The 25,801-nt window shown below is 37.0% G+C and overlaps 1 protein-coding gene across 2 annotated transcripts; it reads left to right on the top strand.

Annotated features, from left to right (window-relative positions):
• Nucleotides 1–1,953: 1,953 nt before the first annotated feature.
• Nucleotides 1,954–25,573, top strand: OLFM3 (olfactomedin 3). Of its 2 annotated transcripts, XM_009580802.1 has the most exons (7): nucleotides 1,954–2,099; nucleotides 5,624–5,630; nucleotides 6,781–6,921; nucleotides 9,410–9,550; nucleotides 13,479–13,698; nucleotides 22,421–22,527; nucleotides 24,226–25,573. In XM_009580802.1, the coding sequence occupies exons 1-7, from the start codon at nucleotides 1,954–1,956 to the stop codon at nucleotides 24,901–24,903; spliced, it is 1,440 nt and encodes a 479-aa protein (XP_009579097.1). In that variant the 3' UTR covers nucleotides 24,904–25,573. The 2 variants fall into 2 exon arrangements, with proteins under 2 accessions (XP_009579097.1, XP_009579098.1); XM_009580803.1 differs by lacking the exon at nucleotides 5,624–5,630 and having other exon boundaries at nucleotides 1,954–2,082; nucleotides 6,775–6,921.
• The last annotated feature ends 228 nt before the right edge of the window (nucleotides 25,574–25,801 follow it).

The raw sequence follows: 25,801 nt of genomic DNA, 5'->3' as shown, positions 1-25,801 counted from the left end.
ATAGATCAAGGAGACTGATCCAGTGCAACATTTTTTTTACTGGGATACTTCTTTTGCAACTGAGTAAAAAAATCGTGTTTTCTTATTCAGACATCAGCATCATCAACTATCAGTTCATGTTTTGAAAGCGATCCGAGTTCTCTGGAGAAAACGGTCCTTGTGTGTTATTTTATCCCAGGAGTTTTGATACCAATTAGACAAAGTATGTGAAATAAGTCAAAGTACATATAAACAAGTGTGTGCATTCAACATGCTACAGGTAAATAAAACTACAACATGTTTAGTATTTAATTGATTAGGTCTTTTACTGCAATGTCTATATTCACAGAGAAACTAGCAAAAAGCTTATTCTTCTGTGCAGAACCTGTACATAAGCAAACTCATATTCTTTCACTGTTTTCAACTGCATCTGTTCAGTGAATTAGGTTTTTTGAGTATTTGAAATATTTCACAGCTCACCTTACTGTGTAACTCCCAGAAAATTTCATATTTGGATGCACAGAATTTCTCTCTATATTCTATTGCTGGAAGACTCCTTATAAGATTATCTAATAGTTCGCAATGTGTTTTTCAATTTCTTTTTAAAAAATTAATTTTCCATATGTCTTCATTAAACTGCAGAGATTATTGAAATAATTCTGAATGAATGTTGGAAGAGAAGTCTAGCCTGAATTTGGTGTATGAGCTCTGAGAATCTGAAAAACTGTTTGCAGGGTTTTAGCAACTTTAATAAATGCATTCATGATCACACACTCCTATAAAAATGGATCCCTTCAGTTTCACTACAGGTTTCCTTCATACAAACCACCAAAATTCCTTAAGAAAAATATATTTTGTTGGAAGCAAATTCAGAAACAAAGCCTGTAACTACTTCTGGGAAAAATACACCAGTCTATCTCTCTGCAAACTTTTAAGCAAGTTCTCTCTAAAATAATTGCTGTTAGAAATCCTTGCTCAGCATTTCTTCTTTTTAAAATAATTCTAAAAAAGTAAAACTACCCCAATGGCACAATGATTTCTACCCTCTTTTTTTCTGGTGTTTTTTTTTCCCCCCCCACACTTGCTAAATTTATGAAAAAGATAAATTGCTACTGAACCTGGAGCTCATTCTACAGCACTAGAGAACAGTAGATTTAACAGCAGATTAGAGCCAAAAGAAGCCTCAAAATGCTACATGAGCAATCCACAGTTTGTCTTCTGTTCCCATCCAAATGGCAATGAAGATATACAGAGTCTGCCAGCCCTGGATGTAATGCAATAACTCGGGGCATAAGAACTTGTAAACTAACAAGAACACTGAGAAATGTGAATCTTTACTGCTTCAATGTTCTTTTATGAACAACAAATACCTTAATAACAAGCTGTGCAAATTATAAAGTGACTGATGTTTGTAATTTATGTGAGATCAACAAATCAAGGAAGGTTCAGAAAGGTTTCTGGTGTTTTCATGGGCAGGCTGACAGTTCTCCCTCTTCCCCATCCACTTGGACGAGTATAGCATCACATTTAGAAATAGACCTGAGCATATTTCTACCAAAGCAGTGATGGGGAGTGGGGGGTTATTTGTGTTTGGGTTTGTGATTGGGCTTTTGCATTTCAGACAGGAACACATACCACTCTGGAAGGACTGAACTAATTAAGTGCTAATTGACTCTCTAGCACCTATAAAGAGGTAATTCACTGATGCCATCTCCCACTGGAAACCGCAACGATTACTAGCATAGAAAGGTCTGCTTATTTAGTGGTCAGCATAAGATAGTCATAAGTATTTTTTAGTAAGAGCAGAAGGACAGCGGGCAAATAAGGATATGAGTGTTTTAAATGGATGATTAAATCTGGGCAGCTTGTTCTCCTTTCATGCTGTGGATGTTGTGTGCTGCAGTCACGCCTCTCACTGCCAGCCTGCACTGGGATGATAATCAGTCACTATGAAAACTCATTAGCTCCACAGCAATGAGTCCTCCACTGCTGAAGCTTGGTGCTGTTCTTAGTACCATGGCAATTATCTCTAACTGGATGTCCCAAACTCTCCCATCTCTGGTAGGACTAAATACCACCAGAATAACCACTTCAGATACTCTAGTAAGTAGCTCTGATATGTTGTGAGCCATCTTAATGCTGAAGTACTATTTAAGTGCCAGCAAAAGCTTTAGTTTGTTGCCTCTTTGTAAATCTCTTTTTAAGCTACTAATCTTCCTATCATCCCTTAATGCATGCTTCTCTTTGGGCATCATAAAACTGCACATTAGTGGGCATGTTGTGGTCTTACTATGAAAGGAAAGATTTTAAAATCGCATCCTTAAATATTTAAGAACAAATGCCTTCATCTTGAGCATGAAATGCTAAAAATAGTACAGCAATGTCATTTCATTCGTCTAGACTTTTTTTCCTATGTTTACTGCTCCAGAAAAATGTATTGCGTTATTAAGAAAAAAATATCTGGCAGTAGTTTTCTTTTTGTCTGAATAATGTTATATGTTAGCTATTCACTACACTATGCAAGGGGTCTGATTCTTGCCTATTTTTCTTTATGGGAGTACAGTTAAGCAAATAAATAGCTGTTAGAAACAAAATAAAATTGGTACTAGGAGGTTGGGTACCAGAATTTTAGAAAGGCTGATATGGGAATAATACAAATGACACGAATACTACTTCGTATGGTTGATGGTCATATACAGCAGCCCCTGTTAATGAAGACCTACAGAAAAGCTATGATTAACTACTAATGAGAAGCCTAAATATTAAAGTAATACTTTAATTGGACAAGAAGGAACACTATACCGGTATTCATAAACTAAACCAGAACACCATTTTCCTAAATGTTTAGTAAAACACTCTATCTTTTTGTGTAACTGCAACCAGATGTTTACATAATAGTATGTTATGTAAAATGTAAATTTAGCTATTTGTACAGTAGTTCACTATGCTCAGAACTTAGTTTTTTAATTGTAACTAAAAATCATGCATTTACTAATCAATATTTAATTAATTGAATATATGCATGCAGGAAAAACATTACTGCAGAAAATCACTGCACTTAGACTTTAAATATTACTACTTTAAAATTAATTAAATGATGTCATAAGAAAGAATTCTGTTGTGTTGTAGAGCAGCAAGAAGGTGAGAAGACAAGGAAAAGCTCTATTTTATTTTCCTTAGATGTAACTTGTGCTTATTGAACTATAGTATATATTGCTAGTTCTTGTGGCAACATGATATTACAAGTAATAAAATTCCCTATCACATTTTAATCCAAGTTTAAAGTTGCAACTAAGAGATGCACACTAGTTATAATAACACACACACACATATCTATCTATACACACAACACATGTATGTGTTTATATATATTAACATGTTCAGATTCCAAGTAGTGTAAACTGTCATGCTTCCCTTGGCTACAATAGGGCACTGCTGATATAAATGCCTTCTAAACATTACTTCATTAACGCTCTCTGCACTCATTGAGTTGGAGTTATATGCGCATTTTGTGTTTCAAGAGGGGTAAGCAGGAGTGCCTGTAGAGCTGGGGAAACAATCACAAAGACCTGATTATCTGAGCTTGGCAAAATCTGCCAAGTAAAAAAAATAGGAACTTCAGTCACATGGAGTTCTTTTTGCATAAAACCAAGCACCCCAAATCTACTACCTTTTTCTAAACTTTAGATGTGAGCTGAGAGACTTTATGTCCCCCCGGAGCTCAGTAACGCTGAGGTCATCACTGACTGATTTTTAACTGCCATGAAGAGTTATCCACTGACAGCTTGTCCAGTGAACAGCACAGCACATGCATTTCTCCAGAAGTTCTCTCCTAGCACATACAAAGCTCATAAATTGTGTATATATACAGGAAAAAAGAACAAAAATTCCCCATTTCATGGAAGAATTGTACAAGGAGGTGGGGATGGGGAAAGGGCCTCCTCTTTTCAGCTCTGTTACAGTCCAAGGATTGAAATTGCAAGACAAACTGAAAAATACTGTTTATATTTAAGCAACCATATTAAGTATACATACTTCCATTTGCCCTGTCACTAGTATCAATGAAGGTAACTGTAACAGTTTTATCAGAATATATAAAAGTGCGAGTGAAAAAATAAATCTTTCGGAGGTAAGTGAAGTGAGTCTGTAGCACAGCACCCTGCCAAGGCAATGATTAATATTGGGCTTTGTAGGGACTCCTCTGTTTTCCCCAGATTTTCAAGAACTAGCATAATTTATTATCATTGCTGTTCTCCACTTGTTATTTCTTTTCTTGTTTATTTACTAAGGCCTGTCAGCAGTAAGCCTGCATTTGAAGAGTAGGTTCAGTAGTTTCCGTAAGGGTTTGATGCGTTCTAGCTCCTTCCCTGGACGACACAGCAGTTTCTGCTTGAGGTAGGGATTAAACGTCAAACTAAAAAAAATAACAGAGGAAAAGAAAAAAGCAACGTGCACCTACACACACGTGCTTGTTTATCTCTGTAATCACTCATATTACCCATCCTAATTAATGAAGGAACCCTAATGGTCCAAATACAGGGAACCGCAGAATGCTGCAAAGAACTGTAGCCTAAATTGTAGAAGTACTGACCGTTTATTTATGCACAGGCAACCAGTAACACAGTGCACTCGTATTGGGCCTGACAGTTTCTCACTGTGAGAAATATTTTCCCAAATAGCAGTTACTTTTTAAAATCAAGCCATATGTTAGACACAGTAAGAAAATATCTGCCAAGTTCATCAATAAAGTTTTTTTTTTTTCCTTAGATAAAGTTGAGAGAGACACTCATGACATCATTAGAATATATAAGTACCTTTGATAATAGAGCCTGGAGTATAATAGCTTTACTATAGACTGTGCACGATCCTGGTATCTCATCCATTCTCCACTGTAGAAAACTTACTTGAATGCAGTAAAACCACTTGCTACCAATCTAAATGTAGCAGGTATAAGGCTCAAATATCACAATTTTTCATAAACTCATATTAAGTATTTCTGTCCAAAAGGAATTATAATCACAAGCTCTAGGTTCCTGAACTTCAACAAAAATTCAGTTTCCTTGCTCTTGCATAACAACACTCTCTGGACATAAGTTCTACAGAGAATCATGGAAACTACTGGAGTGAACAGAGCTTACACTTCGCAAGGGTTATCAGCCTTGATAGGCTTTAGTTGTTCAAGCTTGCAATTTTAATAGCTGCTCAAAACCAATTTAAATTGTCTCTGCAGGTGTAATTTTGTTTAGTTTTTATTGTTCTCCATGTCTTAAACTAGATTCCCTTTGCCCTAAAAATTAAGGCGAAGAGAACACCATAGCGGCAGTAAAATTCAGCACTGAACTCTGGATATGCCTCTCTAGCAAACCCTAAGGCAAGTTCAGCTGTCCTCTTTTTACAGTCATCTACATTATGACACTTTGGTTTTCCTTGCAAAACAAGGGAACAATACAATTTTGATTTTTCAATTAACTCTGCACTAGAAGAGGTCACTGCTATCTTCAATGACTTCTTCAGAAGAGTCATTGTTGTGAAAAGTCTGTGCTCTTTTCTAACCTCAGTCTACAGAGATATTGCACCTCTTCTGAGGTGAGGAACTCTGCAACTTATTCTGCACTAAGCTGCCAGTAAAGCATCAATATCAAAGCTTGCCAGTTTAAATAATCACTCTCTGTGCTGACACTGAGTACAATTTTATAATGTAACTAGTAATTGATTCCAACTATGTCCAGACCAAAATTACTTCAATGGCATCCATTAGCATCTGTACTATGAAATTCAGTAGTCAATACTATATCACGAGAAAAGAATAATGCATAATATTAACTTTAAATTACAGATTAAAAAGAAAGTAAAATAATTACTTCTTGTGTCCACTAGTTTTAATTCCATCACCTGAATCTTTTCAATCATCTAATTATATTGCTTTCTCTCATTCTTATGCTGTGTATTTCTATACAATCCCATTAAATAGACAGTTACCTACTCTCACAAGGTATCACACAAACTTTAAATGCAGTGCAGTGTTAGCCTGCTCTGCAAGCAAAAGTGATTTTTTTTTTGTTTTTCTTTCTCAGTGGTGGTGGTTGCTGTGAAAAAGAACAGGTTAGGAATTTCCAGAATTATTCTGTCCCAGTGAAGGATGTGCAATGTCTTAATTGCACTGTGCCATGCTTGCCATGGCCCCCATTCACCTAAACTAACTAGACACTTTTCAGTACTACCCTGCAGCAAGTCTCTCTTCCCTTTGGTGCATGTGCAGTAGAAGTCAGTGGAGAACAGTTTTCTCTGTGCTGCATCTTTAAGAGCAAACCTAACCCACGTCCTTAACCGCTTCTGAGCCATTTCCCAACGGGTGAGTCACATATATTGTGCTCTCTCTTTGTGGTTTTATATTTGTTCTTTTCCGTCTTTGTTGTTTCCATTAGTCAAAAGTAAAAGTCACTCAGGCTGAAAGGACATGTTTGTTCTCTGCTGATGAAAAACTGTAACATCCCTTTGCAAAGAATTAAATCAACTAGCTTGTGCTGAATCACAAGTAGAAAACTGTTCTCATCCACCCTGGAAACAATGTGTGCTGGACACTTCTAGAGAGCTATTAGAAAGGTGTGAGATATGACAAAACTGTGCGAAACCACCAATCTAATTAGTTAAGAGCATAATAAGTGTTGACTAGGAGAAACCTTATTGCAAGCATATACTGCAAAAATCAACAAAAATATTCTGAGGGAGTGGTTTTTCAAAAACAAAAAAAAAATCAGTTGAGTTCCCTTTATTTTTATTATTCTGTTGTTACAGACTCAGATTAGCCCCAAGGAAGGGTGGCAAGTTTATAGTTCAGCCCAGGATCCTGATGGCCGTTGCATTTGCACTGTTGTTGCACCTGAACAAAACCTATGCTCAAGAGATGCCAAAAGTAGGCAACTCAGACAACTGCTAGAGAAGGTAAGTCTTCCCAACAAATTCCTCCTTTTGATCACTAAACTTCCCATGGAAATCTACTCCTTTCCATCTAAGTTTAATACATAATGGAGTACTGAAAAGTTATCTAATAAAAATATTTCTTCAGGGTATATCCCCTACCCATGTTCTCACCACTGATCATTATTTGTCTGTTTTCCTCATAACACACCTTTCCCAACCCCAGCCACTTATCTAGCAAACTGAAGTTGCATCTTCTCTCTTGTTCACTCCTCCCAAAATTCTTCCTTACACACAGACAGGACTGATTTTTCTGTGTAAAAACAGTTACAAATCCCACCTCAAACTAGCAAGTTATTATGGGATTTAAACTACAGCTTCTGCTTCAATTGTATGAGATTCTTGAAGGTCATTCCTTGTCTCTTACCAACAAATAACGAGATATAGACATGACAGCATCTGCAAAGCAGACTGTACAGAAGAGAAACAGTTCTAATTTTCTTTCATTTGTTCTTTCCTCAACTAATACTATTTATTCAAAATATGCAAATTTTCCCCAAACAACCCAATTCTTCTTTCCAGTATTACCCACTATTGCATATATAGTAAAACCAGTGAAGCGTTATTTTGCATCAGCTGAAAAAATGCTGCAACCATGAAAACACAAACTACTGCTCTGCACCAAGGTTATAGTTATTGTATCACAGCTAGTGGTACAGAACCTGAGGCCTGAGAGAGTGTTTGAACAGCAGCAGAAAGCAACGTAAACTTTAGACTTAGAAACATTTTTTAGCATACAATTTTCAGTATTTTTCCAGCTATAGAAAAATCACTCCAGTGTTAATGTAGTGGCAGATCCCTGCAGATTTTCCATCCCTAAGCCTCCATGAACTTCAGCAGGGACTTAGTTTCAGGTTGTGACAGAGCCCATAGCGCGAGATGCTGGGAGAGGACATTGACGAAGCAGCACACAGAGGAGGAGCTACCTCCTCTCATGTTGTCTGTTTACTTAATAGAGGAAGACTTCAGTCCCCAGAGTCTTTGCTCTAGCATATTTCCCAAACACCAAAAAATTAATGTTTAAAAAAAAAAAATCTTACTTTCTTTTGGGGTGGGGGCTGGATGGGTGTTAAGATCTCAACATAGTTTTTGAGCTGCCACAGGAAAGAATCTAAATTACCAGTCTCTAAAAGTTATTTTCTTATGATTAGAACTGTGGCAATTATGGGTATGTAAAGTCATATTATCACTTCACTAAGTCCATGCATAGATATTTAATTAGAGCCTCTATGCGAATGCATATTCTGCCAAGTGGAAACACTCAAAGTTCTTCCAAGACCTGAAGGACTTTATTTGCCTGCTTTCAATAATTAGAAAGCAAAGAAAAAAGAAACATTACTTTTTTTTCATTAAAAATACTTTCTAAGAACTGCTAATGGCACCAGTGCAATAAGTAATGTACGTTATTTTTAAGAGTATTTTAACAGTATTTCCTGAATCCACACATTCTGTAGGTCACAATATATTAGTTTCAAACATGAATATCAGTTCAAACATTGCATACTCTCGCAAAAAACAGGAATACTGCTGGGTTTGTCTTTTATTAGGAAGGTAGAATTTTTTTTTTTTTTTTTTTTTTGCTTGAGCCAAAACTTCAATGGTGCCTAATACATTTATAGCAGTCTACTTTTTTCATGTTTTGGGAGAACAAAACACTTAATTGAAATAGAATAACTGCACTTGCAAAACTGTCATTTTTATGAATGGCAAAAGCATTGCTTTTATTACAGATACTGTTAAAAATATATAAAATTTACTCTAGATGACAGTTATTGTTGCCTCATTGTGGTAAAAGTGCTCACTATAGCTACAAAGTCACTTGCTCTACAAAAGCTACCTGAATGTTCATTACTTCTCATCTGTAAAAAAATGTGGTTTTCTACCAATGAGACAATTGGATAAAATTTCTCATTTTATATCTACTTACAAAATCATGATGGGCACACCCCAGCTTATCTCTGGATAGACTCATGAATTCCTTATACTGAATTATATAAATGCCTACCAGCAATAAAAATCATGCTCTTCATACTAACCAAAATCTGCAAATCTCAGTCCCTCCTGAAGTCCTCAGGAGGAAACACATACTATATAGCACATCCTGAAGAACAGTCAGCATCTACTACAAGTGACAAAGTAGACTCCACTGCCTAACAGTCTTTTTTGAGCCCATTGATAATGGTGCCAAAAGGAATCTCTCTCTCTACCTCAAAGAAGCTAGTCCAAATCATTCATGGCTTCAAGGTCTTGCTCCTAATAGTCCCCTGTTAGCCCTGTTCCCTGATTTTTGTACTGTCAGCAGTTATGGAATTTAAAACTATACTGTAGTATAAATGACTCGCAACTAAAACATTGACATAAGCACATTTTATTGCCTGATGTTTAACTACCTTAACCAGGAAAAAAAGTAAAGCAACAAAAAGTGCATTTAGAGAGTGTTCTTCTTTAACAGGTTCAGAATATGTCCCAGTCTATTGAAGTTTTAAATCTACGGACTCAGAGGGATTTCCAGTATGTTCTAAAAATGGAAACACAAATGAAAGGGCTGAAGGCCAAGTTTCTTCGGAAGACATTAATGACAAAGCATTTTCAAGTAGGTTTTATTTTAACACTAACTTTGAAAGCCTGCTGGAAGCAATGTACTAAGCAGCAATGCATGGACTGCTAAGATCTCAGCTTGAAATGCTCATACAAGAGCAACATTAAAAAGAAAAGCATAATAAATTTTCCTTTATGATGATAATCTTTTGCTCTGTTCAATTTAATTGTAATAGGGAGTAACCATTAATTATTAAGTCATTAGAGAAATGTCATTATAAACAGATTCTTGTTTTTTCAGTATCAATGTGCATGTCATACTGAGAAATTTATATTCATTCAAGCTCCAGTGATAAATGGGGAAATCCAATGGAATTAATAGCAAACAACTAGAGAGTTCTGCACTTTTACTGTTGCCTGACATTTACTGCAGTTGAAGGGAAGAAAGCCTATAATAAATCAGGTTATTGTAATTTTTATCCAGTACAATTAAGATCTAATTTCATATCCGAAGTTTTGCTATTTTGAATTTGGTATAGGGGAGGAGGGCAATCATTCCCAGTCACATTTGTGTGATTAAAAAAAGACTTCCAAGGAATTTTAATGACAACAAAAACTACAAGCCAATCTTTTTGTGAGGAAGGAGAGTTGCAGAGATTACAAAATAGCATTGTGTATTCTGAAAAAGCTATCTGAAGTACTCTTAAGGAAAAAATGTTACAAGAGCGTATATAAGTTCTTAAATATCAAGTCTGATAAATTGATATTTCAAGACTGCAGGACAGCAAGATAGGATCTAGAAAATACATTCTGAGGATTATATTATGTTAACGAAATATACGTTTTTAAAGTGTTTATGAAAGTTCATATAAAATGGACTTAATTTTCTAATTGCTGCTAAAGTTAGATACCTAAACAATTACATAGCTAAGGGGTCCAATTTATGTTTCAGAGACACTGAATATCCAATGGGTCTTAACATTATCAGGAATTAAGTACACTAATGATCTGACTACAACTTTATTCTTTATGTCATCATTCTTAGTTTAGATTAGAGTTTAAGCACATACTTTCAGGTAGTAAGGGGTTATTTTCAGGTAGTTCAGAAATGTCTCCACCTTTTTTCCCTTCACCACTCCTTGCTACAATAACGACACATTTGTATAATGCCATTATATATTCTGTATTCTCATTATAGTTTTCCTTGGGAACAAAATACCAAAATTTGAATGTCTGATACACGACGTCAAAGGTAGCAGATTTCTGCAGTACTCTAACCTTTTAAATATTCGATATTTGTATTGGCCAGTCATTTAACTTCAGTTTGACAGTTTGCCAGGAGTATAAAACAGATTCCCAGCCAATCAAATTATAGAGTAATTTAAAAGGTCAACACAATACAATATGGTGCTGGCTTTCTGAAATTTGATCTACTGAAATTCCAGTGCTTTATCTTTCCTGAGACAAAGAAACTCATTCTGGATATAGCATAACCCCTCGTATCAGCAGGCATGCAGTGCCAGAATATGTCTACCACCTATCCATGTTGCAATACAAATTAGTTCTTGTACCACTCATCATAACAAGAAGCTAGGAGTGTCAGCAGAAACCAATAAAATTATTTTCTTTATTATGAAAATACCAAAACCATCTTTATATGGTTTATACTGAAGTGAGATATTCTAATGCTATAGTTCCATGTTGATGAGAACCAGAGTACAAATCACACTTGGTCATACTTCAGTCAAATCAGCATTTAAGCCATGCAGGAGATACCCGATCGCCACAAAAAGTTACAGCAGTTTACTCAAATGATACCTCATCTGGCATAAATCCTGTCAGGAATAAGTTACCTTCACTAATCCTCTTAAATATGTTTTATCATCCTGAGTTTTTACAAGCTTTGCATTTTTTTACATCACAGTTTACCCATGATTTTTGGCAGTTCACTGCCCCACAGAACCGAAGCCCAAGTTCATAATTTCAAAATGAAGTAACAAAAACTTTGGCTTCTGGAGCTCTGTTTTCTATGTCACAAAGCCTACTCTCCTTGTCATCAAGGAAAAAAATAACTGTTCATTTTAACAGGTATAAAGTAGTTATGTGAAGTTAAAGTTAAGTTTTTTAATAAAAACAGTCAAATAAAAATAGTTTTAACTGTAGACAAAACGACTCTCCACTTCTTTCTGTCCATTTCAGTAATTCTGCTACTATAATGTAATTGGAAGACCCCTTAAGAATATAACCAATAGAACACCCAATACTCTCAAATCCATTTATAATGACATATCTGCTTAGAATTTAAAAAGCAATTTTCTAGCTATTAAGATGACCTGTGTGCAAAATATACTTCCTAACAACACGTATAAGTCTTTATTTTGAGTAAATAATAATTCCAATATGAAAGCAATTGTTAGAACAATATGGATATATTAGCTAGGTTATGAAGAACTCCCAAGCTGTCTTAGAACATGTTCAAGAGGCAAAAATACAGAGGTAGATCTTCAGGCGGCTCAAATGCTGACCCTGCGTATCAGCTTCTTTCACATCTCCTTAGCAAAAACGCATTTGGCATCATCGTGTTATTTATTTTGGAAATGTCCTACCCTGTTTATTGCATCCTTTAACACAAGTGATGTAACAAACTGTACGTGCGTGTCTTTGCACACCTCAGTGACTACACTAACCTCTAACCACATTTGCTTCTGCACCTCTTTCTTGTGCTTGGGCTTCCATTTAGTTCTCTTCTGCTTTCCCTTTTAACCTGCTGACTACTCCAGCTAGAGTATGGACTCCAGTCCATTCTTCAGGACTTGATTTTTTTAAACCCTTCAATAGGCTCTCCCTGTCTGTCCTCATCTGTTCCCAGTCTCTATTATAAACTAATGCTAGTACCTAACAAATCTTTATTTCCATTCTTTGCCTTGTTTTGTCCAGGCTTGCATCTTCTCACGTCTCTCTGGCATTTGCTCATGGAAGTCCTGCTGTTTCTTCAAATGATAAAAAGATATGCAAATCTCTATACACAGATGATATATCAGGGACAAACTTGTCTGCATTTCAATAAAGCAAAACCTTTTGACTGTAAGGATTCTTTGAGGTTTTCTACAGAATAATAACCAAACAAAAAACAACCTCAAACAATTAGTTTAAATTTAGTAAAGCTCCTATGATTAGTGCATTTAAAATAATAATTAAGAAATGACAGAAGAGCAGCCAATATAGGTTACAAACTGAGACAAATTCTCAAAGTATATGACTCGGCAAAAGTCTGAGAAAGGGGCAACCCGAGATCCCAAGTAGAGACTTACTTTATTTAATCAATGTTTAAGATTAGGATTGGCAACGCAACAACTGCACATGGCAAAAAAACCCTGATTTGTGATAATCCAGCAGAGAGATCAACTGAGGAAGTTCAAAGGCACCTACCGATGTAGCAGGATGTCAAATAAAAAGTGCAGTTAAGAACCATGGATTTTTTGCTTCAGAAGAAAGAGGGGTACATCACTGTGGCTGGAACAGAACTAAACAGTGTTCAACAGCCATTGAGAAAAAAATGAATTCAGTATTTCTAAGGAGTGAAATAGAAATTAACAGCTCACCAACTATGACAGCATTGTAAAACAGGTATGGCCTCCTCGAACATCACTGTATTCAGGCCTAATCACTTTCTCTCAGGAAAGATACACTTAGCAGGGATTTACATCCCCTGGATGGAAAGTCACACCTTCAACAGGTTTGGTTCAGATCACTTGAAGGTAATTGGGTACTTCAGTAGAAAAACTATTCTCTTATACATTTTATCTACTGCTTACTACCATTAAGTCTGACTTTCACAATACTCTCAAATAATAGATCTGTAACTAAAATCAATAATCATTTTCAAGTCATTTTAATAATCAGGCATAAATATTACATTAAAGGGAATTAGGCGATTGAACTCCTTTAAACTGCTCTAATGCACATATGATTGCCTTTAACAGGAGTTGAAAGAAAAGATGGATGAGCTCCTACCACTGATCCCAGTTCTGGAACAATACAAAACTGATGCCAAATTAATCACCCAGTTCAAGGAGGAAATTAGGAATCTGTCTACTATCCTCACTGGGATTCAGGAAGAAATTGGTGCTTATGACTATGAGGAACTACACCAGCGTGTACTCAGTTTAGAAACCAGGCTTCGAGACTGCATGAAAAAGCTCAGTAAGTTAACAATTTCATGGCAAATTTGGTCCCTTGGCTATATATTTTTAGTTGTCTCTATAGAAAGATGAAGTCTTCTTTTTTCTTGTTTGAATAAAGACTGCATTATATTCTGATCTGTGCTACCCTAATAAAAGTCAAGAGTAACTCCACCTAAGGTCAGTCATATCATTCTAAGTTTGGACCAGTGTATCTTATATAATGATCTGCCCTACTGTATACAGAAGGAATTAAGATGGAAAATTATAACAGACAGCAACTTTAAAATCTAAAAGATTTACAAGTTGGAGAGCTACAAATATTCTTTAAAAAAAGCTCAGACAGGCATTGCTACTTAGGTCATCTTTGGCATATCAGTGTGGAAAAAAAAATTTAGTGGGAAGTAGACTGGAATCAGTTTCAAGATGTCCACATCATAACCCTGACATCTTGCTATGACACCTGAGAGGCCCCTCTGACTGTACTGTCTTTAGACCTGTAATATTAGCATTTGGAGAGATGTGCCATTCTACAATTTGCAATACAACATAATTAAGCATTACACCTAATTTAAGGGAACAAAGCATGATTTTTGTAGGAAGCACAGCAACAATCCATTGTGAGCGCTGCACTAGATTTACGTCAGGCAGCCTCCATCTTGGTTACTCACATGCTGACTTTAGTTAGAAAAAGTCAAATGTTCAGTATTTCTGAAAGTCGGCACTAGCTCAGCATCAGCTACCAAAACTAAAAGCCTGAAGTATCGTTATCAAGTGTCAGCCTTAACTTCCACTACCCAAAGTACCTACCTGCTTTATAATCACAATGCAAAGTCTCCCCCCGCCCCAACCTACCCATGCATTCTGAGACTCCTGAATGGATCACTATTGCAATCTGGATTGCTACAGCCAACAATCCAGCCCCTCTATGAGAAATAAACGCTTTGTAAGCTAACATCGAACATGAATAAACTAGAAATTCTAAAGTTCAGTCCTGTGATCAGTATTCTCAGTTATCAAGTGTGGGATGTTTACTTTTAAATGCCACACATGACATGAAATACGTTATTAACTTGATAAGCAGTGCCTCTATTTTTGTGAGGCAATGGAATGAGAAAAATCCAGGTTAGGTTAGCCTCTTAAATTATTTATTTTCAATTTCTTTGTTTTACACTAGAAATAACAGTGATGATGGGCTAAAATACATGAAAGACTTCTTCAAACAGAAATTTCTTATGATCCTATTTTCCCCTCAGTACACACACATAATAGCACATTACTGCATTGACAGGAGGCAGCCAGGAGAAAATGGCTGCATTGCAATCCTGCAGCAAGCAAGAAAATTCATATAAATAGACAGTGTTTTCTGATAGTGAGTGTTCCAGTAAGTTTATTAGACACCAAAAGATCATCAACTTATCTTTAATGAGTATCTTGTTTTTCTTTGCTTTTACAGCATATTCTTGTAACATTGATTAGTAAAGTGACTAAAGCATAAGATACATTTTACACATTGGGGTGCCTAGGTATATTCACAGGGGGCTCTCTTCTCAGAAGTTATTTACTATTTTCCTGTTTTTCATCCATGTTTCCCTTCCCATCTATCCCGAATTACTGCAACACATTCTATTACTCTTGATGTGCTAATGTAAAAAAACCTATTAAAATTATGTATATTAACAATAGAGAGAAAATTTTTGTACGAAATGAGTTATTAAGCACATCCATTATTAAAAGGGGTTTGGCCTTCTCCAGCTCTAATACTATTGGCATTATTCCCTGGTCTTAGATGCTTAAATGACTTTTATGCTCACCTGCTAATGGACTGGCTGTATTTCTGACCTAACCCTGTGTGCCTTTAAAAGTAAAAACAGCTTCAGTTAGGCTTACTGTAACTCCTCAAAGCTGGTACTGTGTGTTCAGATCAGCAGGCATAAAGGAAGAAGAGCTTTCACGCCTATACCTTCTCCCCAGCCACATTCACTGGAGATGATCCAGCTGTGACTGTACATGCCAATCTGATGGCCAGAAGCCTACAGCAGCAGAAGGCAGACTGGCCCCAACGTGCCAGAGGATCTGGCTTGAATCTTCACAGATTTTGTTGCATTTTACAATATAATTATCTAACCAGCGTGTGTAATAGCTATTTTCCATTCTTCTCCCTAGCAGGTGTTTTTCAGCAATATAATGCATTATTTATATTGTCCTGGCCACTTAAGAGAGATCTTCCATCTGCATCGGCAACACTTTCAACACTCATTAACATACAGTAAGCAGTTGTCTTACTTACACTGAGGTTTAATGATTACCACAGCAGTTGTGATGACTGAAACTTGCTCCTTCTCTTTGGAATAAGAGAAAATTCAGGCTGAAGCTGGTGAGAAATTTGTCCACAAAACTTTAAAAGGATGCATGCAATTAAACACATAGGAATAGAGTGCATATGATTGCACACACCACAAATTCACATAAACTTATGCACATGTGGGTCCTTTGCTGGCAATCATGTAAGGCATGTGCATTTATAAGGGAATGCAGGTTGCACAGTATGCTTGGGATCCTCCTATTCTTGTCATAATGTGTTTATGAAATTGGAAAAAAATTATATGGGTAGCATTCATAGAAGCCAATACTCTGCCAAATGTTGCTTATGAAATATGAAGAAATAATTAGAGTAGATACACATTGGATTCATTTGTAGCTACATCTGATTATAATGTAGAATCTAAACAATATTTTACAGTAACATTTTTGGTTAGAAATTCAAAAGTAGAATAATCTATGTATCCAAAGAAATGCTGTTACATCTGTAGCAGAAGTATTAGTGCAGGCATGAGATTGTTTTATTGATTGCAGTGGTACTTGTACTTCCAAAGCATCCTTTCCTTTGGGATTTGAAGAACTTTACAAATATCATTTAGTACAAAACCATGCAATAGAGATATATATAGCTATCCCCATTTTGTAGATGAAGGAACAAGCAGCCCAGGAGGATGACTGACTTTCCCAAAGATTACGCAGCAAGTCATTGCACACATGCAGAAGAATCCACAGGCTTCCTCTCAGCAAGCTCTAGTCACTAGACCAAAATGCTTCCTGGATTTGTATTACGACAGACGTACACCCATCAAGTACAAACTAATTCCCTCACAAAATAACGTTATGACAAATTTGATCATAAGCAGGAAAGTGCAAGTAGTAAAACACTTGGAAGTAATTTGTACAACCACTGAAAAAAATACTTCATTTTCCCCTATTTATTACCTACAATAAATAGAATAATAATGCTTACGAATTCTTCAGGAGAATGTTTTGATTTTATTTCTCTTGCAAGTCCTTCTATAAATCATACGCTCACTTGGTATATATAAGCAGCTACCAATATTCATTTGCATCACAGAACTGGCACTATCAACTACCTATTCCCAGCTATCTCCAAAACAGCTCATGTCCAATTGGTCCATCACAACCTTCTCCTGGTATTTGCTCACTTTGGAGCAGCTTCCCAGATGCCTTCTGCCCCATAGACTTTCCCAGCCTACAGGGGTAGTACATCTACTTTCTTTTTTAACAGTCACTTCATGCTTAACTTCTTCCTTAAGGTAAATAAATACAGGAAATCACAGACTTACTGGAGACCATGGTACAAAACTGTTACAAGACATGAATCAAGCCATAAACACCCAGATCGTGCATGATATGATGTTCCTTCTACAGTGTTTATGCATCCTAAATTGAACTCAGATTGATTTTCCAATTACTACAATCAGTTATGGTTGGGATTTTCTAATGTAGGCAGCTGCTTCTTTCAAAGTCAAGGAGAGACTAATACTGAGTGCTTCTAAAAATCCCACTCTTTTTCTGTGTAACCCCATCTGAACCTCTTAGTGGGGGGAAAAAATGCCTAGAAATATCTTCTTTTTTCTTCGTGTTCCTGAACTTCCTGACATATGCTAGTATGGATATATATTTGACCTACCTTCTCACTAGCATCTGGTCCTTCTCCTATCAGGGAATTAAAGAGCAGAGGTTTGCTGTAAACCAAAACTTTTCAACCAGAAAAAAAAGCTTTCCTGCCATCACAAGAGTTATTTCCACATCCTCATATGTTCCCTTCTGCCAGAAAAAAAAAAAAAGAAGAAAAGGGAAAGGGGAAAAAAAAAAAAAAAAAAGGTGCTTTTGCCCGTATTAAAAAAAAATGCATAGGCTAGTTTTAATTCTCAACCACCTACTGCTATGGAAAATTCATGGCACAGAAGCGTTTCCCGTTTCACATGACATTGTCTATGTTCTATTTCCATATATACAATATGAGCTAAAGAAAAGCCTCAGCTGGAAACTAATTAGAATTTTTTTTATTTCAGACTCTCAGACTTGCCATGCCACAAAAGCGTTAACTAAATGATCCTGCTTTTCAGTATATTAGTATCACCATTCCCTAGCAAGAAACCTCAGCATGCAAGATCAATTTTAATATAGCCACACGAACAATTATAAGGTTCATTCTGCACCTAAGAATATAGGCTGGGATTAGATCAACACATTTTACACTTAAGTAGACAAGAAGAAGCTGTTTCCAATTTTGGTGGAGAAGTGAGGAAAATTTCTTGCACTGAATGCAAAGTTGGAAGTGTTTACAACCACACAGAAAACTCACTTTGCTTTGTCAGTGAACTGTTAAACATTATATTCAGCTTTACTCTTGAAAGAGTTGTCATTCATTTAATTTCTGTATCAAACGCAAGATCAGGCTTGGGCAAAGCTACAAGGGAATTATCTTTATAAAGTCAGTATCACTAATTATTTCAGTGTTAAACAGATTGATAAACTGTATATTGTAGTAACACATCATCAAAATGCTGTGATATTCATCTGGAATAAATTATTTAATTCTATTAGTAAGTCAATAATACTCCAGAACAGACAGCACCCTTGCTACTTTATAACGAACAAAACAAACTACCCCAATTCTGCCAATTTTTATAGATCTGCTGTAACAAATGGGTAAACACATTTGAAGGTAGGGCTCCAAAAGACAGAACTGGAAGAAAACAATGATACATTTCTCTTGAAGAATGAGAAATTAGTTTTACTGTTTCCTTAATTGCATTCACTTGATTCTTTTAACTTCCAATCAAATTTTGGAAGCAATGCTGCATTAGAAGACTGTCTGAAGGTTTGACAGAATAAAGTGTGAACTGAATTTCAGAAGGATTTCAATGAGGAGGGGAGGACAATTTGGCTTCAGTTACTTTTTCCTAGTCTCACATTTCCCTGCATCATCAGTCAGCAATAGGTTCACTGTATTCACGAGACCAGTATTTAGCAAGCCAGTTGATTTGTGGAATACTTGGGACAATTCACTTCTACAAGAGTTACTTGTGCAGCCTTAAACAATTCAAAACAGCATGAGCTGGTTTATGAAGTTGCCCATTCAGCCAAGACATGCTTTGGGGCCATCGTGTTCTTTTAAGCAGTTCTTTCTGAACTCAGAGAACTTACTGATAAGGGGTTCCAGTCCACATGTGTCTGGAAGCAATCGTTTGAGTTCTGACTACTCCAAAGACAAGACAGATGACACCCATGTACATGGCCCTGAACATTTTTCAAATTAACAGAAGAGTGAGGTTCTGAAACAATCTTCAGTTGGAGTAAGGGTGAGGGTAGGCAAGTGCAAACAATATTTCCCCATTTTTAAAATCATGTTAATAATTTTATAAAAAGGCTGTCTGCAATAGCAGGGTACTGGACTTACATGACTAGAATTTTGGCAGAGACTTCACATGCTAAGCTCCTGCGCCTAAGGATCTCCCAGCTATAAGGAGGCTGCGATGACAAGACAGAGGTGGGCACTGTCATCTCTGTTGCTTCCTTCTTACCGCCCACGCTGTCAGCAAGTGAGCCAACAGACCTCAGGTACCACTGAGGTTTACAGCGGAAACCTGCTGATGGGATATAAATTATCACTACAATGGGAATGGCTTATCATATGTGGAAAAAATACTTGCATTATTACTCCTTAGTTTTAAATACCAGTCCCATCAAGTTATACCACAAATAGACAGATTTATGGGTTTCTGCTTAATGAACAAGGAAGAAAAAAGATAGGACATACTATAAGGCAGGAGAAAAAAAATATCCGCATGCCTCTTACAAGATGCTCTGTTTTGTTATGCTTTGTCACTCTTTCAATCAGCTGCCCCTCAACTATATAGCAACGTCATCTCTTTTTTCACATTGAACAGTATCTTAATACATTTTGAAAGATCATACCTTAAAAGCATCTGACTTCCGTCGCAGGGGAAAACTGCTCAGTTCATACAGTTTAAACCTAATCAAGACTGAAGAGGTTTATTAATTATTAATGACATGTAATTAACTGGCAATCAGTGAACTATACATTCAGGATCAATACAAAGTAATACAACAGATGAACCACAGTACTAGACACTTAAGAAACATTAATAAACCTACAAATTTCTGAACACCCTTCTCTAGCTAGTATCAAAAAGTTCCAGTCACACATGGGGCACCACGCACACAAACACCCATGGGGTTCTGTGCACACACCCCCCACAACAGCCAGCATGGGCTACAAGCACACTCCCTACTTTTACAGCTCTCCTGCTGGAGATGTGGGGCCTCGAGCTTGATGTGTGCCCGTGCTGCTCCCCACAACCCACTAACATACACGCTAGTGACATGGTCTCACTGCCCCCAAACTCTGACTCCACTCGCTGAGCACTGGCTGTTCACGGTACCTGGTGGGGCGACTGCTCTGCCTAGCCTTGGCAAAAGTCATCGTGCCAGCAGACAGTTTTGCCAATTCAACTCCCACAGTGCACACTCCCATGCCTACCCCGACACATGGCGTTACCCAGGCTGTGTGCCAAAGGTGGGCTCTGTGAGCACCCCCACATCTCTGCCATGGGCTCTTCTTTAAGTTTTGTCCGTTCAGAAGTGAAATTTCACAGCTCGCTTTTGATTCCACATCTAGCTTCCTGGGTATTTTTTTAAATAGAAGAAACAGTGTTTCAGAACTCCAAACTCTTTGCTTATATTTTCCTACTAATGTCAATACTGTGTTTTAAAGGCACCAATTAGTATATCCTTTAACTCATACATTCATTGTATTTTAATTACCTTAAAAACTACAAATTCAGGAGTAATTAATTTTGTCCTGATTTCTTTCTACTCACTATTAGTTTTCTGATAATTTTATTCCAAATTAAATATTCCAAATTAAACCCCTCTGAAGGTTTGAGTTTACCTCACGCCCATTTCTGATACTATTTACTAACATACCACCTAAAAATAAAAGCCTTCACCTTGATACGATATAGTCCTCTGCTTTCCAAGCTAATAGCAGTTCATTGCTGTAGAAAAACAGCACTCAGCACACAATACTAGCAGCCTATCTACAAAAAATTCCAGAATAAAAAATTATGTACTACCAATCTACAAAAGATTGTAAGATACATAGATTGAGATATGTAAATAATAATGCCTTTGAATTGACCCAGAAAATAGTCATAGCCTACCCTGATCATTGAGGACTCAGTATGTACTCAGAGTTATGTTCGTTTCCATTACACCCCACTTCCCTGGCCGTGAACGAAATCCCCGCAAGCAGCCCCTGAGTTGTCACCGCAGCATTAACCCCCTCCTAATTGACTGAAACAGGCTTGCACAATACATTCCTTGCCAGTTACATAAAGTAGAAGATCCAGGCTTGATGTGACCGTCTCTTTTGAACTGAATAAATTCACTCTCAACACCAGATACAGTTTGTTTTCCACGTTTCCTAGATAGATAAGGTGATACAAGCATGTATCACAGAGAAGCACTTATCTTTAAATTAAAAAAATAAATTGTGTCACTTCTTTTTACATTCTTATGGAACATCTTTTCTTCAAAAACATGCTATTTCACCTAATCACCTACACACCAATGTACGATATTAAGCCTCTTGGTAAACATACGAATTCTACCAGGGGCTTGTTGCTAATGGGAATGTTATTAATGTCCCCTAAAATATAGATTTTTGGATTGTTAGGAAGGTCAGCATCCAAGATCATATCGACTCTCATTATTTCCTCCCAGACAGTCTAATAGGAGACAGCCTAATGGATTAGAAGCCAACCGATACAGCGAAGGTTGCTGAATAATTCTCGTATTTGCTTTCTTAACTTCAGACAGGCCCCTAGTACTGGAGCAGCTATGTGTGTGTAACCACAGAGCAGACAGACGCAGGCATTTGTGTACAGCTATACATTTTGTGTACAACCTCATTTCTTCCTGCCTGCCCTTAACCTCCTTGCTACCCTGGTCAATGGAAAACATCCATCAATCCTAGCCCTGCACTGAACTTTCTGAAGGCGAAAGTGAGGGGAGGCTATATCTTCTTTTCATTTGTTATTAAATGTCATTATTCACTTCAGTTCAGAAGATATTTTACTAGGTTGTATTTTTCTTTATACCCAGAAAATGTAGCTATGCTTTAAAATATGGGGGGGGGGGGAACCACAAATAAAATTTTATTTGTATATTTTTACATATTTATATGTAAAAATACACATAAATACAGAAAAGTTCATATGGTGAAGATGACAAACCATCTTCAACATAAGCCTGAATCCCCTGGAGCCACTATTTAGTTTAGAGCAATTGGTCTTGTGCTCTGACTGATGTCAAGGAGAGTTGTGTAATTATTTGCATTAATGCATTTGTTTTTCTAATTTCAGCATGTGGCAAATTGATGAAAATTACAGGCCCCATTACAGTCAAGATATCCGGAACCCGATTTGGAGCCTGGATGACAGATCCATTAGCATCAGAGAAAAATAACCGAGTATGTTAAGGCACTGAATATCTTTATGTCCTTCTGGAGTTTTACTTGCTTTAATCTTTAAAAAGATATTTTCCCCCTAGGAGGTTACACTTGCAAGCATGTTTCTTCTACTTCTGTCATTTTCACTGTTAAACATCTTCAGAAAAAAAGCAACAGTGTTTGTGCAAAAATACCCAAAGACAAAAGTTAGCTAAGCACCTTTGTGCCATTTCCTTCAACTGTTTCTTTATGAACCTATACACCTATATGAACCGACTACACAATTTTTTTCTTCCTACCACGTTTAATTGAGCTTGGGTCTTTAAGAACCCAAGTAACATAACACAAACATCAACACTTTTACCCAAGAGCGTAACTCATAATGCGGAACAGTCAAAATTTGCAGGATTAGGCTCCATATAAGCTGTATTCAGACCATTTGATGCCTCAAATCCAAGTTACGTTATTGTTTGGATCCGCAAAAGGATCTCAAATTGGCCACAGCCTTGAGGAGGTGCTCCCTCCATCAAAGGGCTTTTGAAGTTTATATGAGACCCAGAAGGTTCATTTTTTGAATACAGGAAAAAAAAAAGGCAATAGAAAAGGCAAGGTACAAATGGTAATAACTGAAGATTTGCATGCAGCTCTCCCCACCCACTGTGTCCTGTCCACAGGTTTACTGCTGACGCCAGGAATGTCAATTACCCTTAGGAGAGCAGCAAACTCTGCTCAGCCCCATCTTGTCCTGAGGAATTTTCTTCTGCCACCTCAGAGCACCAGTGGCTGCTCCAGAACCATCCCCCCTGGGCCCTCACCTCTGCCAGCACCTGCTCCCTGCTGTGCCTCCCCCCACCCCGCACACCCTGCAACCCCCTCCCCAGACACCCTCCACATTCCCCCCACTACCACCCTCTTCAAGGAACACAAAGACTACCCGTGTGCGTGCAAATTAGAACAAACCATATCACTCACAGCATCTCAACTAATAGGAAGATGGGGACCTGAACTGGCATTCATACAAATATTTTGTTAATGCCAGTTTTGAAATCGGGACAAAAAATAGCTCCAGAAATCATTCTGTTTTGTTAGTCAGGATTTGATTTGTCCTCTGACAAACTAAAAGGAGAAAAAGCAAAATGCATGAAGGAAAAAATGGGGGAATGGAAGTTGGCATACATGACATTAAAAAAAAGTATTGATTTGGGGTGTTTTTTGTTTTAAGGGAAAAAACCGGTTCCTAAAATTTACTGGTTTCACTGCTATTATATTTGGTTTCTTTAGTAAGAATACACTGTTTTTCACCTATTAGAGGTTCAGCTGAAGAAAATTCAACCAAATCTACTTCTAAGCATAAATCCAAGCTTAGCTCACATGCCATTTCCCATCTCTCTCTTTGATTATTAGTCTCTGGGAATATCTTTAAGCAGAGACCCAAACACTGAATAATCCAAAATTAAATTTCTCTGAAAATGTAGACACTGTAGTTAGTGACAGTCTTCTTGAGAGTTCACCTGTATAGGTAAGTTTTGATTCAGAAATTCAAGAGTTCCTCATGCTTTTGTAACAGGAATGTGGACAATATTGTACTTTGATAGCCTGCTGCACACCGAAAACATTTTTTTCCTTCTTTTTCTGCAATGTATCCATCATGTCATATCATGATCATGTATCACAGATTGTGTTCCAGGTGTTTACTCCCAATCTTTGTTTTCTTTCCAGGTCTGGTACATGGATAGTTACACTAACAATAAAATTGTCCGTGAATATAAATCAATTGCAGACTTTGTCAGTGGGGCTGAATCAAGGACATACAACCTTCCATTCAAATGGGCAGGAACCAACCATGTTGTCTACAATGGCTCCCTCTATTTCAACAAGTATCAGAGCAACATCATCATCAAATACAGCTTTGACACTGGGCGGGTGCTTGCACAGCGTAGCCTTGAGTATGCTGGCTTTCACAATGTCTACCCTTACACCTGGGGTGGCTTTTCTGATATTGACCTGATGGCAGATGAAATTGGGCTATGGGCTGTGTATGCCACCAACCAGAATGCAGGCAACATTGTCATCAGCCAGCTAAACCAAGATACACTGGAGGTGCTGAAGAGCTGGAGCACAGGCTACCCAAAGAGAAGTGCTGGAGAATCCTTCATGATCTGTGGCACCTTGTATGTTACTAACTCTCACTTAACAGGAGCCAAGGTCTACTATTCTTATTCCACAAAAACCTCCACTTACGAGTATACAGACATTCCTTTCCATAATCAGTATTTTCATATATCCATGCTTGACTACAATGCAAGAGATAGAGCTCTCTATGCCTGGAATAACGGACATCAAGTCCTGTTTAACGTCACCCTTTTCCACGTCATTAAGACTGAAGATGACACATAATTTTCTTTCCCTTCCCTTTCCCTCACCTCCCTCAAAGCAGTGTCATTTGTGATAAACTCTAAAGCATCCACCTCTCTCAGTTCCTTTTAATTTACATTTCTTTTTTCATTAAGGAAAAGCAACATTTTCTACCATATAATGCATTTCAAATACAGCTGAGCCTGTCAAAAATGACCTGTTGGAAATAAAAGCATCTTAACTCATGATTCTACAAGGCCTGTTAAGACCTTGTCTTGAAAAGCACTAAAGAGGATTTAAGTGGCTAAAGACAGTTTTAAAAAGATTATGATCTGCCTTATTTTAGAGTCAGAGACTAACGGTGACTTAAATGCATGAATGTCTTTTTTTACCTCATTTTTGTTTCTAATCTATTGCTCAACTTCAGGAAATATTTTGGTAGTGTCAGACACATATTGCACATTGTATTTTTTTATTTATTCCAAAAGAAAGATTTAGGAATTTAATTTACTTGGACATGGAGTATGATTCATGGCAACATTACCCAATTTCAGATGTGGTGCTGTACAGTATGTTTTTAAATCTCTTGCAAACATTTTATCAACAGTATGTATTTCTACCATTGTAACCACCATTGTGCAATTGTATCTCTTCACTTATGTGAAAGTAAACTAAGTACTATTTTTTATAAAATATATTGAAGCTTAATTGCGGTTCTGGCTATGGGTCAATTGAAAGTGGTAAAAATCTGAAAAAAGGTTGTTATTTCTGAGAAAGACCAATAGTTTCTCAGGCGCATGATCCCTATTCTCAGCTTTGCTTGGTAGACCCCTTCTTATTCACCGTTGGTGCTTACTGGCAAGTTTGCAACTTTGAAGCCTCACACCAGTCCCAGCTTTACAATTGTTTGCCCTGTCCAATTTTTCTTTCATGCTTCTCT

Source organism: Fulmarus glacialis, unplaced genomic scaffold (assembly GCF_000690835.1).
Source record: "Fulmarus glacialis isolate BGI_N327 unplaced genomic scaffold, ASM69083v1 scaffold30156, whole genome shotgun sequence".
Lineage (NCBI taxonomy): Eukaryota > Metazoa > Chordata > Aves > Procellariiformes > Procellariidae > Fulmarus > Fulmarus glacialis.
The sequence above is the reverse complement of the archived record's forward strand: the minus strand, read 5'-3'. Positions and strand labels throughout refer to the sequence as shown.

Coding starts and splice junctions, on each gene's coding strand:
- OLFM3 (XM_009580802.1), top strand. CDS start 1,954: ATGAGTCCTCCACTGCTGAAGCTTGGTGCTGTTCTTAGTACCATGGCA. Junction 6,922..9,409: donor TCAGACAACTGCTAGAGAAG/GTAAGTCTTCCC, acceptor CTTCTTTAACAG/GTTCAGAATATGTCCCAGTC. Junction 13,699..22,420: donor AGACTGCATGAAAAAGCTCA/GTAAGTTAACAA, acceptor TTCTAATTTCAG/CATGTGGCAAATTGATGAAA.